The sequence below is a fragment of the Gorilla gorilla genome, chromosome 1 (genome assembly GCF_029281585.2).
Source record: "Gorilla gorilla gorilla isolate KB3781 chromosome 1, NHGRI_mGorGor1-v2.1_pri, whole genome shotgun sequence".
Lineage (NCBI taxonomy): Eukaryota > Metazoa > Chordata > Mammalia > Primates > Hominidae > Gorilla > Gorilla gorilla.
The window spans coordinates 237,617,950-237,630,000 of NC_073224.2; the positions used below are offsets into that span (position 1 = coordinate 237,617,950).

The 12,051-nt window shown below is 56.6% G+C and overlaps 1 protein-coding gene across 1 annotated transcript in view; it reads right to left on the reverse strand.

The window, feature by feature from the left end:
- Nucleotides 1-11,681: 11,681 nt before the first annotated feature.
- The window catches only part of ACTRT2 (actin related protein T2), a 1,438-nt gene continuing 1,068 nt past the window's right edge, over nucleotides 11,682-12,051 (reverse strand). The window contains exon 1 of the mRNA XM_055374072.1: nucleotides 11,682-12,051. This exon is cut by the window's right edge and continues 1,068 nt beyond it. Within this exon, the coding sequence (XP_055230047.1) occupies nucleotides 11,766-12,051 (286 nt within the window). The 3' untranslated portion in view covers nucleotides 11,682-11,765.

The window sequence follows — 12,051 nt, forward strand, 5'->3', positions numbered from 1 at the left end:
GGACCAGATCGAGGATTTCATGTATTTACCATCCCTGGAAGGTCACGCATGAGTCTTTCCTGCAAACCTCTGGCATTTAATTTGCACAGCAAGGAATGGCTGTCTGGAGGCCTGAGTAGAGTCAGAGGCTGACTTGGACATGGAGCTGATTGCTGTTTCTCCTCCCTCCATGTTTGTGTGTGCATGGTGGCACACATATACATGTGTGTACACGTGTGTCTACTCACAGGCAAGCATATATATCCACGTGTGTGTACATGCCTGTGTGTGTCTACCCTATAGCCTGCTGTGCAATACAGAGGATCCCCACACTGCAGGTGGCTGACCTGGGGTAGGACCAAGACTCAGGGTCGGGAGACTGCCTGACACCTCACAGCCCCAAGGGCCAGTATCGCAGCTCGCCCAGGATTCGTCTTCAGAGGAATCACAAGCTTCTGTCTAACTGGTTAGGGGGTGCACAGCAACTTACACTGTGTGGATTGCTTTCAACAACTTTGGAATCTTTTTTTTTTTCTCCTAGATCTGGCCTTTGCTATGGTTTTGGCTTTAAATTTGTATTTGCATTCAGAAAGAATTTGTATCCAGAAAGGATTCCTACCTTTCATTCACCAGTTTTCAGAAAAGCAAGCTGGTTTTCTAGCATCCTACAAAAGTGGCAGCCGCTTAGTGTGTCTGCTGCTAGCATCTCTGTGAACTTGGTCTTAGGGACTGGGACATGCATCCGTCCTCCATCTGTGCTGCAGCCCAACGTCTCTCAGGGATGCCTCTGTGTCCCTGGCTGAATGTCATTTCCCTGTGTTTCATATCCAGGGACAGGGGCTAGAGCACTCAGAGCTTTGTGTGCAAATGGGAGGAATTTTGCCAAAGCCAGCAAGCCGGGCAACATGTCCAAAATGCTCACAGCAAAAATGTGAGCCTCAACTGCAGAGCGGAGCTGGCACTCCCCACATGAGGTCTTCCTCTCCAAGGGGACCCTGATTGGATGGGCAGCATGAGTGTCCATCCTAACACCAGTGAGCCCTTGCCTGGCTCTGTCCGGTCAGGCCCCAGAGCCCTCCTGGGCTCTCACATGGCACCCCTGCACCATAAGAAGTGCTTGACGGCAAGGGGTCTTTTGAGCAGAGCGCACGCTGCATTAAACGTGCGTGGAACGTCATAAACGTTTCCCATCACTGTCCTCCTGTTGGCGAGGGTTCTTCAGAGAAACAGAATCAATAGGAAGAGTGCTAGACTCTGCATGTGTGTGTGAGAAGCAGGGGGAGGTAGTTTAAGGAACCAGCGATTGTGGGGGGCGCTGGCAGCCTTGACAGGCTGGAGATCTAGGTAGAGTTGATGCTGCGGTTTTGCATCTGAGGGCAGGACCCCCTCCTTGGGGAGCTGGTCTTTTCCTCTGAAGGCCTTCCCTTGATTGGATGAAGCCCCTCACACGATGCGGGGCCCACCTGCGTGACTCAGAGCCCGCGGATGTCAGGGATGCCCACATCTAAACACATCTTCACCGCAACATCTGGTGAAGTTGGGTGGAGGTGGCCCAGCCAAGGTGACGCGCAAACTCACCCACTCCCCACGCCTTACACACGCGACAAAACCATGGGAAGCTCGCAGCTCCCGCCACTCCCGGCCCGGAAACGCCTCCCGCGTGGCCCAGGCTTTCTTGCTGAGCCCCTCCCTCCACTGCAGACACAGCCAATGCCTCCAGGCCTTCCTCCAGCCTCAGTTTTGCTTTTCTCATTCCTGTGTCTGGGGATGGGCTTTACGGGAACCAACTCCCGGGCTCCATGAGATAAGAGATGTGCCCCCTGCTCAGCCGCACAGCCCCTCGCTCCCCTAGTGGTCTCCACCAGGCTCCACTTCCTGCCCAGCTGCTGCCCCTTCACTGCTGTGGAGGGTCAGCCTCGTCCGGGACCGGCTCCAGGCCAGCCATGTCCTGCTCGTGGGGCCCCAGCCTGGGGTGCACGAAGTGGAGCGTGTTCCCCTCACCTCCTCTTGGGGCTGGTGGTGCCTCTTGCTGCGTTTGGCTGGCCCTGGAGATGGCCGGCAGGAAAAGGGGTTGTGCCCTCTACAGACACGGAGTGCCACGCCAGGGTAATGTGCCTCGTTGGTGTGTCTCCCCTCCCCCGGGCCATACCCAACGTCGAGTCACCCCAAAGCCTTGGAGGCACCCCCAGGGCAGCCCAGCACAGCCCACATGGTCCTCCTTTTCCTCAACATTTAGAGGGCATTCACTCCACCCCAGGCCCTGCACCAGGTGGTGGGATGCCCCTTCCTACCCTGAGTCGACGCTGGCTCCTACTCCTGCACTGTGAATTCCCGGTAACAGCCAAGCCTGGGCTCCTGTCAGAATCTGAGGACCCACCAGGGCCTGGCTGCTCAGAGAGCCCATGTCCCACTGGGGACCGGCCTCCAAGACTCCCTAGGCAGAAAAAGGGAGCAAGAGTGTCTCTGGCTGTCCCTCCATCTTGCACCGCGTTTGTGTGTGAAATGTCCCAGTCTAACTGGGCGAAAGAGGAGAAGGCTCCAGACGCCTCCCCCCTGTCCTCCCCAGGGTGCCCGGGTGGCAGCAGGGCCAGACCTCCACAGAGTGGATCAGGCCTCACAGCCTGCAGCCCTTCCCAGGAAGGCTCTTCCCCTGTCCAGCCCCCAGCCGGCTCCCTGAGCTCCCTTTAATTGGGCCTGACAATTTCACACTCTGGAGCCGGACGGTGCTTGTTTTGGCTGGCCGGGCTGCGGGCCCATCCTCGCTGGCCCGGGTTGCATAACTGTGAGGTATCCTCTTACGCTGGCCGACGCCTCTCAGTGAGGCCTGAAGCCCGCCACGGCGGGTGGAGCAGGCTCCGTGCTCCCTCTCTGGGAGGCGGCCCACCCTGCCAGGCTTGGTGTGGGGGCTCTCGTGTCCCCTGACCCCGAGGCTGGCAAAAGTGCATGGAGCCTCCAGCCTATGGGAGCCAGGAATGGCCACCTCTGGCCAGAGTTGGCCTGCGAGGGTGGTGATGGGCGGGCATGTCTCCACCCTCTGATCACATCTCTCCCAGCGTCAGCGTCATTGCTGGCCCTGCCAGAGCACTGCGGGCCTCGGGTCCAGAGACAATGGTGGGGAGGGGGTGAATCCAGGAGTCACCTGCTGGGCGTCCTTGTGGCTGGCCGGCCCCCCAAGGGATCCCCGGGGAGTGGTGCCCAGCTCCCTGGCCCCCGTGTGTCCCTGGATGCCATCCAGACAGCCCAGATAGGAAGACGTCCCAGGGCCCTGGGTTCCAGCCCGGACACTCTCTCCCTTCCGCTGCTGCTGACACCCAAAGGTGGAGTGAGAGAAGAAGAGATTTGAATAATGGGAGAAAATTATTACGTCTTGGTGAGCTGGAGCCCAGCCCTGTCCCCCGTGGGTGTGATAACTGAGGATGCCTTACATTTCCCCATGCTGAGCCAGGACCAGCCATGACAATGTCTGCATTGTTTCCCATGCCGGGCATTGTCACTGAAGGACAGTGCCCCAGACACATGGGCCACGGCGCACAGGGATTAGCACGTACTGGCAGATCATGGACACCTACCAGAAAGCCGAAAGCCGTGGCCAGATCTGAAAGTAAATGTGGAGGAGGGAAGTGGTGGCATGCTGCTCCTGGCTTTGCACAATGGCCTGGTGACAGTTTTGCCCACACTGGGGACACAGCCCTGGGCCAGCGGGGGTAGCAGGCGCCCTAGCAGACAGGCAGGCATCGCCGTGGGGTGCAGAGATTTTCACTCCTAGCAAAACTGTGAGGCTGGAGCAGCTCCGGCTTCCTCGCTGGGGCCTGGGTGAGGCGCTGGATCTTGCCGGCTGCGGGGCCTGGCCCTGCCGAAGGAGGCCTCCTCTTAGGACAAGAGCAGGCGTGATGCTTGGGTCCTGCCCTGTAGGAATGAGCAGGTTGGTCTTCCCTGGTTCCCTGACCCATAACAAGGGCCGGGGAGGGGCACTGCACTGGGTCCCCTTGGCGAGCCCGGCGTTCCCTCATCCCACCAGTCCAAGTGCCCCTCGCTCTTTCTGGGGCAGCCCCACTCTCATGGAAATTCTCTAAAGAGTCATCCTGGTGATGAATGCCAAGGGAGCTAAACTTAGCCCACCGTGGCCCTGCCTCCCTTCGCCCCTGCGTTGGGCTCTGCGTTGGGTGGAAGCCTTGAGAGCAGGGAGTCCATCTTGGGGTCCTCACCGGGTCCGCCCTGTGCCCTGGGCCTTGTGCCCCGACCTCAGCCCACGGCAGCTTCAGACATCCTTGCTCATCCCAGAGCGGGCACTGCCGACTCTGCCCAGCTCCCGGCACAGACCCGCCCACAGGGCCGGGCCTGCAGGAGGACCCACTGTTCCTGGGAGCACCTGCCAGGCAAATGAATGACCTGAGGTCTGACCTGGTTGGTGACTCCAGGCCCCTCCTGGCCTTGGCCAGACCCTCCTCGGGCTCCTGGCTCGTGCCCGAACCACAGGGCTTTCCCGCCCCCGGGACCACAGGCATGGACTTCACCTTCTGGGAGCAACGTGGTCTGTGCAGCCCTCGTGGCATTCCCAGGAGCCTCGGCTTGCCGGGTGCTGATAATTTCACTCTGGAGCCCGACGGTGCGGCTTGCCAGCTTCCAGATGAGAGGGGATTTACGGGCTCTTAGGAGTTCAAGCGAGTTCCCGCCAGCAGCCGCTGGAGCCCCTGGTGGCAGAGGTGTCCTGAGATAGCCTCCCTGATGTCCCAGGAGGTGACCATGCCATGAGGCATGGGGTGCTCGAGTGTGGGGATGCCCTCCTGGCCCAAGCCTCCCCTAGTGTGGTACTTTTTGTGTCTAATCACTTCTAGGCTCCTGGCCTAGAAGGCGGGAAGGGAGCAGCATGGCCCATCTGTGGTACCGGGGCACCCCACCCCACCCCACAGCATCCATCACCATCCATTTAGGGTCACACCCACATGCCTGCATACCGGGGGCCGGAAGCACCGGGGAACCCCCCCAACCCCTTCTTCATGGGGCCTGTGAGCAGCGTGGGAGACAGACGTCTTCCTTTCATGGCTGGTCTCTTCTGCCTGCAGGTGCCTGCCCAGCTCCCAGGATCATGAGTCCCCCCTGCAGCCTGGCCCATCTCAGGGACAGCATCCCCGACGCCTTCCACAGGGAAGGGAGCTGTCTCCACATTGGGACGGACGGGGCAAGGGGGGCCGGGATGAAGCCACCCTGTGGGAAGCGTCCTGGCTTTGTGTGCCGGCCCCTGGGGTCCCCTCCCAGGTGACAGGGGCTCCACTGGGAAGGGTCCTGGCTTTGTGTGCCGGCCCCTGGGGTCCCCTCCCAGGTGGCAAGGGCTCCGCCGGCAGCCGCACTACTCTCCTTATCTGCGTTGGATTACCGGGAACCCGCTTGAACGCCTAAGAGCCCGTAAATCCCCTCTCATCTGGAAGCCGGCAAGCCGCACAGCATTTAAACTGTCGACAGTTACACCTCATTTGTTTACAAGCTTCCTGCGCTGGCTCAGGGGGACTCACATCCCTGCATCGGGTTTCCTGGGGACCCCCAGGGAGGCCCAGTCCTGCCCTCACTATCCCGGAGGCAGAGGAGCCCCGTCCCACACTCGGGAAGGAAGATGGAGGGTCGGGGGCTTTGGATCCAGAGCCCAAAGCCTCCCCAGACCACTGGCTCAAGGGGAGTGAGGCAAAGGGAGCTGAGAGCTCCGTCCCCTGCTGTGAGCCGCCCCACTCTGGCCCCCGGAGTCAGCAGTGACCCTTGGGTCAACTCTGGTTTCCCAAGCTGGGGTCTGGGTCCCTGCAAAAGGAGAGAGAGTGAGTGCAGTGGTCGGGGCATTTATCCAAGTCAGCTGTGTGCCTAGACACACACGGAGGGGTGGAGGCCCAGGGATAGGGGTCCAGGTGACAGAGGCTCTTCGTGAGTCCCAGAAAGCCTGGGAATGGCAGGGCCTTGTGTGCTCAACCCCTGCTGGCTGGGTGGAGGGTGCTAGGGCCTTAGAGACCCTCAGGGTGGAAATTGTGGACACCAGGGTGCGGTGGGTGTGAGCACAGGTCTGGGGACTCCTTCCCTGGGGTGCTGCCCACCCAGCTGAGGTCCACGCCCAGGACCTTCCAGTGGCTGCTCCAGGTGGAGAGCGGTGGCTGTGGCAGAGGCTGGAACTTTACCAAGCTTTGCCCCACCTGCGAGGGCTGGTGCCTGCCTGGGAGGAGCGTTTGTACCGAGCTCCCTGTAGGTGGGACGGGTGACCCCCGCCACTTGGGAAGGCGGAACGCAGCTCAGCAGAGCAGCTTCCCACCACTCTGAGTAGGGGCAGCCCCATGGTACCTCTGGGGCCAAGTGTGGAGCTGCCTGTGAGGCTCCCATTCCTCGGCGGACTTTTGAGGGTTTGAGGGTTAGTCTCCTCCTGTGTGGATTCTTGGCTGCACTTGGCCCCTCCACTAGGACCAGCTGTGGATTCCTGGAACCTTGACCTGGGCCCTCACCATATGGAGTAGCTCTAGGGCTTAGAAGGGCCGGACTCTGCCCCCGATGGCATGGCCACTGGAGAAGACAGAGTCATGCCTGTCTTCCTCAGACTCTCCCGCATCCTCTGCCAAGGTCTGTTGGGAGCCTCTTCCTGGTGTCCTGCCCACCTCACCCTCAGCCCAGAGCACAAAGGGTCCTGCTCTCATAGGAGCTGGCCTGGGTGTCAGGCAATGTCTTGCCCTCTGGCTGGAGCCATGCCATGGGGCAGGCAGCCGCTCTCAGGACTGTGCGCCATGGCCCCCCCGCGCCTGCCCCTGGTCGAGTTGAGTCTGCAGGGGTGTAGGACCCTGGAGCACCAGGTCCTCCAGAAAACATCATCATAGTGGTGCCATTCAGCAAGGGATCATGGTGCCTCCATCGAGGCACAGGCATCTGGATCCCCTGGTGCAGCAGTGCCCTGAGATAGCCTCCCTGATGTCCCAGGAGGTGACCATGCCATGAGGCATGGGGTGCTTGAGTGTGGGGATGCCCTCCTGGCCTGATCCTCCCCTAGTGTGGCAGTTTTTGTGTCTAATCACTGCCATAGATGGAGCTTCTGGGCTCTCGTGGAACCTGCTCCTGAGGGTCCATAATGGAAGCCAGGACTGGAGGTCAGTGGAGGAGATGATGGAGGCAGGGGCACTGAGCATGGGGTAGCCCTGAGCACCCTCCACCTGCAGACAAAGCAGTCACTTCTGAGAGGTCCCCGGGACAAGAGGCAGGAGCTGACAGCTACTGGTCCCCACCAGTGTCACTGCAGGGCCAGTCTCAGGAAGAACCAGGCCTCGTGCTCTCTGCGCTCTGCTCCATGTCCTCTCTTCCGCCCGCAAGTTTTGAACAAGAAACCTCTCCAGCAGAGCCCCCAGATGGCAGCATCCAAATGGCACTTCACAGAAAGATCTTGTTTAGGACCAAAGCAAAGAGCTGGCTGGGGCTCTTGGAGTCCTCTGACAGAGTCTGGGCATGGGAATGCATATGCTCCCAATAGGGAAACAGGCTCAAGCCAGTTCCTGTGGATGCCTGCTAGGCAAGGTCAAACAGTTCAAAGCCAGAGGGAGGCTTCTCTCTCCTCCTCCAGGGCTTAGCCCAGCCCATCCCCTGGCCTTGGCCCTTCACTTTGGACACCTCCAGGCTGAAGCAGGGTCGAGCCTCTGATGCAAAGGTTGACCTCACAGCTCCTCCCAATTCTCCCTCACTAGCAGCAGCCTCGTCTGCTTGACACGCTCTGGACCTTCCACCCCTCTCAAGGAAGCCACAGTTAAAAGCCAGCTGGGTTACAATGCTCTTTCTAGAAACTCTATCAGGGCCTTGGGGGACTGCTTACCATCTATTCACTGCAGTGCCCCAGGAAGAACATAGTTCTGAAGAACTAGAGGTCAGAAAACCACCATCACCATTTTCATCACCATCATCACCACAGTCATCTTAGTTGTGGTCATTGTCACCATCATTACCACCATCATCATCATCATTACTATTGTCACCATCACTGTCATTAGCACTATCGACACCACCACCATCATCCTCATCACTACCATCATCATCACCACCATCACTGTCATCATCACCATCACCATCAACACCATCACCATCATCATCATCATCATCACTGTCACCATCACCGCCACCATCTTCCCCATCATCATGATCATCACCATGTTATTACCACCATCATCACCATCGCCATCACCATCATCATCATTACCATCATGATCACCATCATCATCATCATCACCATCATCACCATCACTATCATTATCATTATTGTCACCAGCACCATCATCACCATCACCATCCTCACCATCATCATGATCACCACCACCATGTCATTACCATCATCACCACCATCATCACCACCACCATCACCATCATTATCACCACCATCATCATCACCACCATCACCATCATCACCATCACCACCACCACCATCATCACCACCATCATCACCATCATCACCACTATCATTATCACCATCATCACCATCATCATCACCATCATCACCACCACCACCATCATCACCACCACCACCATCATCACCATCACCATCATCACCTCCATCACCAGCATCACCACCATCATCACCATCATCATCACTGTTACGATCATCACCACCACCATCCTCACCATCATCATGATCACACCACCATGTCATTACCATCATCATCACCATCACCGTCATCTTCATTACCATCATTGCCACCATCACCATTATCACCACCACCACCACCATCACTGCCATCATCCCCACAACCATCACATTCCTACCACCATAGCAATAGCAGCAGTAGCAGAAGCCATCATAAGAAGAGAAGCAGGGTGTCTTGAATAGAAAAAGGGAGTTTTCTTTTAGTTCTATTTTATTTGTGGTGTAGTTTAGCAACATGGGGATCATCTGGAGTGGAGAAGGGTCTAGGAGGAGTATACAAAGGAGAAGGAGCCGTGGTCTGGGACTCTGGGCTGAGCTCTGCTCTCAACTCCCTGTGTGGCCTTGGACATTCTCGCCTGTAGACTGGAGTGACCCTGACAGGAAGGGCTTTGATGGTGGAGGCCAGGAACCCTCACTACATTTCCTTGTAACTTTCAGGTACCATGGAAAGAAATAAAAACCTCATTCAAGGGCCCCATTCCTACCAGGTCCTCCCTTAAAAGGCTGGATGTAACACAGCAAACACACATAGAAAGACTGGGAGGTGGAAGGCCACCCAGGGACCTCGGGACTGGGGCTCCTAGGCTTCCTGACTGTCTCCCACACGTGTCTAGCAGGGTGCTCAGAAGCCTCCGACCCAAATCTCCAACAGGCATAGACACAAAAAGCTCCCAGAAAAGCCTGTTCCCCCTGGGAACAGGGTGACCCAGCAGAATAGCTTTTTGGAAATACCTTCCTTACTCCAGCTTAACACCGATGAAAACACCACACCCCACCTTTGGGTTTCAGTGGGAAAGTGGGGAATTGATCTAACACCCTACCTCCACCTCACTCCCGCCCCATCCCACCCCCACATTACCCCTACACCTCACCCCACTCCATCCCCTTCCCTCCCCATCTCACTCCCATCCTATCCCCACCTCCCTCCACCCCCCACCCCACCCCACCGCCCCCAGCAGCAGCAGTGAGGCTGAGCCAGGTGGTGTGAGCCAGTCTCATCGCCACCACTTCAGCCTGACCCTTAGGGTCAGCGGGCTCCCTGCAGGGAGGTGAATCCCCAGCATTCACGCGGTGGGAAAAGGTGATGGGATAAGCCCAAAGAAATCCACTCCGAGACGCATCAAAATTAAACTTCTGAAATCTAGAGACAGTGAAAACTCTGAAGCAGCCACAGAGACCTGACCCATGACCTGGGGAGCCCAGCGATTAACAGAAGATGCCTGATCTGAAACCAGCGAATAACAGAGGATGCCTGATCGAAACCAGGCGGCTGGAGAGCCCAAGAGCTGAAAGGAAACGGTGACCTACAGATTCCACTGCAGTGGACACAGCCTTCAGGGATGAGGGAGAAATTAAGTCACCTCAGTTGAAGGAAGGCAAAGATTCTGTTGCCAGTGTCCTAGCTTTGCAGAATGGCTGCAGGAAGCTCTCTAAACACAGGAGGAATGACAGCAAAATGAGTCTTGGGCTTCAGACAGGACAAAAGAACACCAGATTGGGTAAAAATAGGGGTCAATAGATTCGACTTGACGAGCTTCTTAAATCATATTTGATGGTTGAAGGAAAAATCTCAGCCCCCTCTGATGTTGCATTCAGTGCACGCACAGCAGACAAGACAACTGTGTTTTAGAGGTGAGGGGGGAAGGGTCCCGGACAGAAGAAGGTTTCACGTTTCCCTCTAACGGTACCATGTCAATGCCCGTAGCTTGTGACCTCATATACATCCCGGCATATACGGCGTAATACCCAGGGTGACCACTAAGAAACCTACAAAAACAAGGTACTCTAAACACGCTAAATGAATCAAGACACAATCCTGCAACATGTTCCAGTAACCCAGAGGGAGGTAAGAAAAGAGAAACAGGAATGAGAAGCAGAAGACACAGCAGAGAGTGATCAGATGGCAGACTTGAGATTCCGCGTATCAATGAGTTACCAGGTAAATGGACTAAATACACCAAGTGAAAGGCAGAGATTGGTAGGGTGGATGAGAAAATGACCCAGCTATACGCTGTCTTCACACCAGCCCCATGCTCACTTCCAACACAGCATAGGTTGGTTGAAGGTGAAATGGTGGAAAAAGATGCACCTTGTAAAGATTGAAAGACACACGCATTTCAGGTAAATGGGTTTATTTCATTCAGGCTGAATTTCCTGAGTACTTTGTTCTCCTTTCTTCTTTCCGCCTGCATTGCCTCTCCCTCCCTCTTCCCTTGGCGACATGCTGGAACCCACAGTGCATGCACTTGGTAACCACATAGAACACAGGCATGGGTCCACACAAAGCAGCGGACATAGGCAAAGACACGGGGAAGGGACGCTATTTTCTTTTCCAAAAAACCAAGGGAAGGACCATTGCGTAAAGAGTTATCTGCATTTTCCACTTCTCTCCCAATAATATTTTGGGTTAATTCCACCACATCAATGTGGAAAAATTCCCTCCATGCATAATTTACTCAACCGTTAACGTTGGTGATGGCCATTAACTTTGTTTCCAGCATTCTGCCCCCAAACAACGATGCTATAAACATCCTTGAAAGTAAAAACAAACAGAAGAATCACACTCGCTAAGCAGAAGTGTTGATTCTTTGTACTTCCTTTGGGAGCAGGACCCCTGAGTTTAGAGGGCCCTAAACAAACGGTGACTTCTGTTCCCGTCTGTTCCTATCTGCTGAGAGTGACAGCTCCACCCTGTTCAGCCGCCCGGCCTCACACAAGCAGAGCCCCGGCCCTGGCATGCTAGGTAGGGCCCACACAGGGAGGGGTTTCTTGCTGAGCCGTCAGAACCAGGCGCACGCGCTGGTCCCCACCATCCCTGCTGACTCTCTCAGCCCACCTAAGACCCTTGTTTAGAATGCGGACTCCAGCGCCCTATTCACCTGAGGCCCAGGGCCCTACTTTCATACAAACTGCAGATGGACACAGCCTGGCCTCAGCCCAGGCTTTCTTGGGAGGAAGCGAAGGGGAGTGGGTGTGGACCAAGACACTTCACAGATTCACTGTCAGGGCCAGAAATGACTCTGCCGCCCCCAAGAAGGAACTGAGCCGAGGTGGCCAGGTGTTCCGGCATTGGTCCTTTATTGAACATCCTCCCAAAGCTGGGGCTAGGGTTCACCCCTCCATGGTACCCAACGAGAAGCGGCCTTCAGAAGCATCTTCTCTGCACCACGGAGGTCCCAAACTCCTTGAAGTCTGCGGCGGTGACCCACATCTGCTTGAAGCTACTCAGAGAGGTGACGATGGAGGCTCCAATCCAGGTGGAGAACCACCGGTCAGGGGGAGCCGTGATCTTGATGGGGGTGTCCTTGGAGGCCAGCTGCTCCAGCTCCTTAAGAAGCCGGTCATCCAGCCCGTGGAACAGGGTAGTGCCCCCCGACAGCACGATCTCCCCAAAGAGGATCTTCTGGATGTCGGCATCACACTTGGTGATG